Source organism: Palaemon carinicauda, chromosome 29, assembly GCF_036898095.1.
Source record: "Palaemon carinicauda isolate YSFRI2023 chromosome 29, ASM3689809v2, whole genome shotgun sequence".
NCBI lineage: Eukaryota > Metazoa > Arthropoda > Malacostraca > Decapoda > Palaemonidae > Palaemon > Palaemon carinicauda.
In genome coordinates this window covers 85043079-85050921 of record NC_090753.1, presented here as the reverse complement: position 1 = coordinate 85050921, position 7843 = coordinate 85043079, and the positions used below count along the sequence as shown (strand labels likewise).

General features: G+C 53.3%; 1 protein-coding gene across 1 annotated transcript; it reads left to right on the top strand.

The window, feature by feature from the left end:
- Nucleotides 1-699: 699 nt before the first annotated feature.
- Nucleotides 700-3082, top strand: LOC137622300 (uncharacterized). Its single transcript, XM_068352862.1, has 3 exons — nucleotides 700-1590; nucleotides 1884-2099; nucleotides 2352-3082. Exons 1-3 carry the CDS (start codon nucleotides 925-927, stop codon nucleotides 2865-2867), a joined length of 1398 nt encoding a protein of 465 aa, XP_068208963.1. The 5' UTR covers nucleotides 700-924; the 3' UTR covers nucleotides 2868-3082.
- Nucleotides 3083-7843: the final 4761 nt, after the last annotated feature.

Genomic DNA, 7843 nt, shown 5'->3' with positions numbered 1-7843 from the left:
TCAAAGAAGACAATTCTGGAGAATATAGCAATAAGTCACAGTTTTACCGCTATAAAAAGGAAATAGAAAATCATTTCCTTGCTTGCTCGTATATTACATTTTCTTCATCTGCACAGGGTCACAGGTGAAAAGGAAATAACAGGTTTCACCCTGTTAAGGTATCTTGACCATTTTACAAAGTCACTTTCAAGTGGACGTCGGTTTTTAAGGAGCCACAGTCATTTTTAAAGGTTGGGTTACTCATTGCTGTATATACTCCTGTACGAAGGTCTATTGGTAGTTAACCAGTAAATATGCCAGGGCATTTTATGTAAATCAGTGATATTTGGAAATGGGGTGGATAGTACAAATGGCTGAGTAGAATTGTTGTTCTGGAAGTTGGGTGGCATGGAATAGTATGGGTGGGAATTTTTGAATTTCAAATAACATTTGTGATTCGTGCTACCATATGCCAAGAGTCTGGAAATTCTATGACGGGTTGGGCCATCGAAGCCGTCTAAATGCTATGACTTAAGTGAAAAGTGCATCAGACAAGATTATAGATGTTAACCAAAATATAAACGAGGGAGGCCCCACGGAGCGCTGCAGCAGCAACGGAGTCGGGCCTTGAAGACTACTCACAAGTAACAAGTAAGTGAGTCTAACGTGAGCAGCTCCCTTCAGACGTAGCAGCTCCTGCCAATCTTTAAAATTTCCTGCCAATCTTTAAAATTTCCTGCCAAACAGGAACTTTTTTTATATTCATCTCATCCAGCAACAGCATTACACAGCGACTTGGCATAAGGAACTCGATAACGTTGAATGATGGGTATTTAAGAACATGCGGAACGAATTTCCATTAGTTCTCTTGCTGCATTGGTACAAGAAGGAACCGCTACACTCTATTACCCTTTGCATGCTTCATCTGTCATACCGTTTTTCACCATGACAAAAAAGGAATCTATGAAGAGGCCCAGGATACCCTCCCCTGCACCCTCTCCGCCTGTCATCTCTCCTCCTGCCACCTCTCTGCCTCCCACTTCGATACCTTGTGCTTCTCTGCCTACCACTGTGTCATCCTCGACTGGGGTTGATGCTACACCCACGTCTATGGCCCACGAGGACTATATGTTGTTAAACCTCGATGAGGGTTTCGAGGTCATGGAGGATGGGGACTTTGAAGAAGATGACGACATAGAGGCGGAAAACACTTTCCCTTTACCCCCCGATGGCGAGCAGCAACCGCGAATGAGGCGTCGCAAGACCACAAACATCATCCTGCCAGAGAAGACGGAACGGTTGCTAGGAGAGTGGCTGGAGTTCGATGTTCCTTTTATTTACGATAAGGGCGATCTCAGGCACAAGCAGAAGGAACATGTCGAAAGAGTTTGGGAAGAGAAGGCGGCTAGTCTGAACCCACCCCTTGCCTCCCAGGACTTGAAGACGTGGTTCTCCTCTCTCCGCTCCCGGTTTGGCAGGCTCTCCAAGGAGGAAAGTGGTAAGGGGTCCCGCAAGATGACAGGGAGAGAGAAGTGGATTCTTAGTGTGTTTAAGTTCCTGAAGCCACACATCGTGCGCCATAGGAAGGGCCGGACACTTGGTATTCCTATGGTAATTGTTCTTATTTCCATTTTCTAACCGTCACTATTCATTTAATAATGAAGGAATGAAAGGGTTTTGTATTTTTCTGAATTACTTTGCCAATAATGAGGCAAATCTTTGGTTTAAATTGTCTTGTTCACTTAAATTTATAGCCCTAAACTAGATTTTTTGTTAATGAAACACTGCAATACAAAGTACAGTTCTTTATTCATGCTATTTTAAGGTTACAAGGATCAATAGTTATGTTGAATGGTATTTTACAATTAATACATGAAACTAATTACACATTCATGTCTCCACAGTCTGCTGCAAACCTTGAGCATGCCACCACCCCTATGCCTGCTACAGCTGCTGGCCCAGGCCCTTCACCAGCCCCTGACACAGATGATGTCTATGACCTATCTGCCAGCAGTCAGGAAGACACCTCTCCAGCCATATCCAAACTTGTTTGCAGGATGAAGAAAAGGAAGTCTGCAGGTTCTCTTCCTGTAGTCATGACACAGGGAACACTGGAACAAGTGAGTAGATGAAACATTAGTTTCATTATTCATTGTAGATAACCCAGTGCAATTCAAGGCTTTTATAAGAAAAGGTGTCTTTGAAAATTATTATAATTATAAAGTTAAAGTAAAGCATTTTTAAACAGTTAGCTTAATAGTAACAAAGTATCAAAAAATTTAATTAAGATTCCTTATTGGTCAAATATTGAAATATATGTTCCATGTGTTGTGCAACTGTAAATGTTTTCTTATTCCATATTCCCAAACCAGGTTCTGGAAAGTGTGCAAAAAGTACACCACAACCCAGGTGGGGTCATGGATGTGGTTGAGGAGCCGGAGTTGAAATATTGGCGCACTTCCCTGGAGAGCATGGCCAAGGACTGTGTGGGGCTGCCATCATCATATAACACTGCATTGAAGATGGAGCTCCTAGCAGTCATCCATCGGTTCCGCAATGCTCAAGAGGAGGGAGTCGCCAAGCCTGGTCCAGACCTAATGCTACATGCACACCGGAACTTTGGTTTTCCAGCCCCTCAACCTCAACCTCAGGCTCAGCAGCAGCATCCTCCCATGGCAACCACAGTACCAGGTGTCCAGAGTCAGCCGGTTTTGTACCATGGCACTCCGGCAAGTACCCTGCCAAACCCGCTAGTGACTCAGCCCAAACCTGCTCTCGTCACCCTTCCTGCACACCAAGCATCAGCATTGCAGGCATTGCTGAATATGTTGTCTGCGGCGACACACCCTCCAACCCACTTGCCACACGGTGCCTCGACAACACAATAATTTTCTGCAGTTAAACATAAGCCTAGATATTATATCAGGTAAGACCTAAGGCAGGTCTTTGGCTGTAAAAGAGTAAACACTCATTGGTAGTTTTTTATACAAAGAAGTTGAAGCATTTTTTTTAGTATTTAAAAATAAAACTTAACTTTGTCAGGTACACTATAAATAGTATTTATTTAGCATCAAAGTATGGTTGTTTTTCTGTACACAGCTTTTATAGTATTCAAATAAAATTTCTTAAATATTCTTACCTTTTATTATTCCTTTGTGCTTTCTACTGAATATTTGTTTGTTCCGTAACCGAAATACAAACCACGCTATTTACAAAGGGGTATTACTTTTAGCGCAGCTGAAATGACGAGCCAATAGTTTTTAACGAGGGTTAATTACCCCCGCGCTAGTTAGCGGGGGGTGGGGAAGGGTAGCTTGCTACCCCTCCCCCTCCACACACCGGTGACTTGCTTCACTTCACTTTTGGCTCGGCGGTGATCAGACGTGTCTGCTCATCGCCTTCGTGACAGCCTTTAATTTTCTGCTTTTTCTTTTCAGCGTGTGTGTGGGTTGGAAGTTGACCTTCAGTTATTTTCTTTACTATGCGTACATGCCCTGGAGTTGCCGGCCGTCCTTGTGGGACTTTCATGTCGGACGTTAATACGGATCCACACACCCTCTGCCCTCAATGTCGGGGCCGACGGTGTGACCAGGATAACATGTGCCGTGAGTGTAGGGAGTGGTCTGCCTCCCAGTGGGAGAGGTTTGGCCGTCGGCGTAAGAAGAAGTCCAAGAGAGACCGTTCTCCTCCGGGGTTAGCCTTGAAGGAGGAAGGTTCCCGGGACTCTTCTTCCGCCGCCCAAACCTCCTCCGAAGCTCCCCCTCGGCCGCCTCCTAAGGAGAGTTGTCCGAGTGGGAGCGCAGGCCCTTGTTCTGTTTCCCTACCTTCGGTGGGGGGAGAGGGCGTCGCCTCCCATAGCGAGGCGGTTCCCCCTCCTCCTCCGGGGGAGGTTATTAATGATGCCTTATCCAGTGATGATCTTTTACAGATTTGGTCGTCCCTGGGGCTTAAGGGCTTGCCCTCCAGGGTCGCTCTTCTTGACCTTGTCTCGTTGGGGGCCGCTGTTAAGCAGTCGCCGGTGGTAGCAGAGGTAGACCCTCTGTCTATTGTCGACGTCGTGGTGACAGAGGCCTCCGACGTGGCTGGGCCTTCCGCCGCAGGTGCTGTTGCTGGTGATGGTGCTCAAGGCTCTCCTCCTCCTTCCGTACATCCTTCGAAGGGGGAAGTGAGTCCTTCGGTCTCGACTGCTGCTCAGCTTCCTTCTGAGGGAAGTGTTTTGACGGAGACTCCCCTTCGGAGGACCGATGGTCCCGACGATCTCCCCCGAGGCCGCCTCCGCCGTAAGGCTCACCGCCCTCTACGCCACAAGGGCCTCCCTTCCCCTTACAGGGGGACTAAGAGACGCCTTTTTGGGTCTTCGTCCTCCGGGGGGGGACTCTCCTCGTCAGCCTCAACCTCTGCCCTCCTTGAACCTCTCTGCAGACCGCTCACCATCTCCTGCCGGATCTTCGCCTTCTGGAGAACTCGTCACCCGACGGGCAACGGTCCCTTCGGGGCTAAGGGATTCTTCCCTTACGCGAGCAGTGCTAGCGCACAAGCGCTCTCCTGCTCGCCAGCGCTCTCCTGCTCGCCAGCGCTCACCTGTTCGCCAGCGATCTCCTGCTCGCCAGCGCTCTCCTGCTCATCGACGATCTCCTGCTCGCCAAGACTCTCCTGCTCGCCGACGCTCACCTGCTCGTCGGCTCTCTCCTGATGTTTGCCCCCCTCGCCAGCGCTCTCCTGCTCGTCAGCTCTCTTCCGAGCGTCAGCGCTCATTTGAGGACCATCGCCCTGCGGTCTCTGACCACCCTTTAGTTCCTGCTGAACTCCCTGCTCACCATCTGCCTGGTCCTGTGGCTACGCAACATCGTGCTGCGCGTGTGTCAGAAACACATGTTCGCCAACGCGCCAGTGATCTTCCCGTTCCTGCTCACAGGACACGCGTCGACCTTCTGCTCGCCAGCGATCACCAGCTCGCCAGCGATCACCTACGCGCCAGCGATTACCTCCTCGCCAGCGTTCACCTGCTTGCCAGCGCACACAGGCGATCTTAGTATCGCCTATTCAACAGCGACAACTAACGCGCCGACGTTCGCCAACGCTCCTGAAGGAACATGGTTCGCCATCGCGCGATCGCCCGCCTGCACATGCCGCTCGCCATTGCACGATCGCCCTCCTGCGCATGCTGCTCGCCATCGCACAACCCTGCACGATCGCCCGCTTACGCATGCTGCTCCTCATCGCACAACCCTGAACAATCGCCCTCCTGCGGATGCTGATCACCATCGCACCCCATCACGCGATCATTCACCTGCGCATGCTGCTCGCCATCGCACAACCCTGAACGATCGCCCGCTTACGCATGCTGCTCCTCATCGCACAACCCTGAACGATCGCCCTCCTGCGGATGCTGATCACCATCGCACCCTATCACGCGATCATTCACCTGCGCATGCTGCTCGCCATCGCTTACCATTACGCGGTCATTCACCTGCGCATGCTGCTCACCATCGCACACCAGTGCGTCGACATACCACATCGCGCCATCGCCAATTTGAGCGACTGCACTCACCAGCTCGTCATCGATCGCCTGTGGATCTACACCGCCAGCGATCTTCCTCACCTACGCGGCAGCACGATCCCTCGCCGTCGCGCCAACGCTTGCGTTCGTCGCCTCGGACTCGTGTTCATTTACCTGCCCACCCTCGCGCCCACTCGCCTGCGCGACCGCTCGCCCGCGCGACCGCGCGACCGCTCACCTGCGCGACCGCTCGCCTGCGCGACCGCTCGCCTGCGCGCCCGCGAGACCGCTCGCCTGCGCACCCGCGCGACCGCTCGCCTGCGCGCCCGCACGATCATCCACCTGCGCACCCGCGCGATCGCTCGCCCGCACTTCCACGCGACCATTCGCCCTCGCGCGACCATCGTTCGCGGCGAATTCCACAGCCGGTGGTAGCAGCAGGGACGCGTGCTCCTAGACGGCACTCGGGATCACCTCCATCCAAGCACAGGTTGGTAGTGCAGGACGAAGACAGGTCAGTACAGCATTCTTCCCACCTTCTTTTCAGGCAGGTACCGTCGTGTCCACTCCGAAGGATCGCCCGATCCCTTTCTCTTTAGCGAGGATTTCGGACTCTGTGTCCTTGGAGCAGCAGACTTGGTTTGGTCCGCTGGCACGGGCGTTAGTGAGGGTTATGAAACCAGCACTCGCCGGCCAGGGTGACAAACCAGCGGCTGTCTCTCCTACGCTGAAGAGAAAGAGAGGAGTGGACTTCGTGGTGACTTCCCCTAGGGCGAAGTTGGTTCCCAAGAGGTCGGTCTCGAAGGTCCCTTCTCCTGCACGAGTACTCTCTCCTTCTCCCGTGGACGAGGCCTTTCCGTCCTCAGGTGAGTCCAGTGGGGCGGTAGTCTTCCCCTCGGCACCAGGGGGGGAGACTTCGCTTCAGGCAGGAGAATCGTCTCGTGAGGAAGGGGCCCCTCGAACCTCGTTGTTGGGATCCTGTATCCCTCCCAGGAGGGAACCCAAGGATTCCAAGACCGTCCCTAAATCCTCTGCAAGGATTCGTCAGGAACCCACGACTACCCAGGGGAATGTCCACGTATCACCCCAGGAAGAGATTCCTGGGGCAGGAGACTTAGCTGCCAACCCGCAGGGAGGAGAACAGCAAGAGTCCGAACATGCCTTCTGGCAGGTCCTAAGCCTGATAAGGACACTTAACAGACTTACGGATCCAGTCATCGCCCCCCGTGAAGGCAAAGACACGATTCTGGATGAAGTGTTTGACGTTCGGAAGGCCCCTAAGACCAGTGCAGCTCTGCCCTGGTCTCGGGGGCTGAAGAGTGCCAGAGCTAGGGCCAACGCTCAGCTCGCGCTTCTTGCCTCCTCCAGTCGTTCCACTGCCGGGAACAAGCTTATCCCTCCTCCTCGCCTTCAGCAGAGGAGGTATTTCGAGATCCTGGGTGAGCACAACCTCGCTCTTCCTCTCCATCACTCTGTGGAGGAGCTGGCGAAGGGAGTTCCCCTGGAGAAACTCTCTGCCCGGCAGGTGTCGTTCTCGGCGGCAGAGATCCTTAACCACGAGAAGGTCGCTAAGTGTGCCATGCAGGCCACTTTGTGGCTGGACTTCTGGCTAGGATCTCTGGGCATCCTATTGCAATCGGAGGACTTGTCCAAAGAGACCAATAGGAAGGCCCTAGAGACCTTCTTGCTCTCGGGCACCCGCTCCATCGAGTTTTTGGCGCACCAGGTTACCACCCTGTGGGCCAACTCGGTGTTGAAGCGTCGCGATGCTGTGTCCGAGAGATTCCATCCGAAGGTCCCCGCCGTAGATGTGTGTAGGCTCCGACATGCTTCCCTTCTGGGGGAGAGCCTGTTAGAGCCTCAAGACTTGGAGCGAACGGCTGAGAGGTGGAGGAAATCCAGCACGGACTCCCTCCTCCACAGGGCCCTTACAACTCGGCCCTATAAGCCTCCAGCCCCGCCACAACAGCAGCAACAGCCTCGTAAGGCTCCCAAACAGGCACCGGCAGCTAAGAAAGGTCAAGAGGGGCGGTAAGTCCTCCAGGGGAGGCAAGACTCCTAGGGGTGGCGGCCGCGGCCGCAAGCCCTAGGGGTGGCAGTCCCCCTGCGTGTCCACCTGTGGGGGGATGCCTTCAGCGTTGCGTCCGCAGGTGGCAGCAACACGGGGCCGATGCTTGGACGGTCTCAGTGATCGGCCAAGGTTATCGCGTCCCGTTCACGTCATCTCAACCTCCCCTGACAGCGAATCCAGTGTCGTTGAGCTCCTATGCCATGGGATCGGCAAAGGGGCTGGCCCTTCAGGCCGAAGTCGAGACCATGTTCGAGAAGGGTGCTCTCCAGGAGGTCGTGGACGGCTCCCCAGGC

Bases quoted from the DNA above. Each gene is read 5' to 3' on its own strand.
- LOC137622300 (XM_068352862.1), top strand. From the start codon at position 925: ATGACAAAAAAGGAATCTATGAAGAGGCCCAGGATACCCTCCCCTGCA. The intron at 1,591-1,883 runs GTAATTGTTCTT...ATGTCTCCACAG, and splicing joins GGACACTTGGTATTCCTATG to TCTGCTGCAAACCTTGAGCA. The intron at 2,100-2,351 runs GTGAGTAGATGA...TTCCCAAACCAG, and splicing joins CACAGGGAACACTGGAACAA to GTTCTGGAAAGTGTGCAAAA.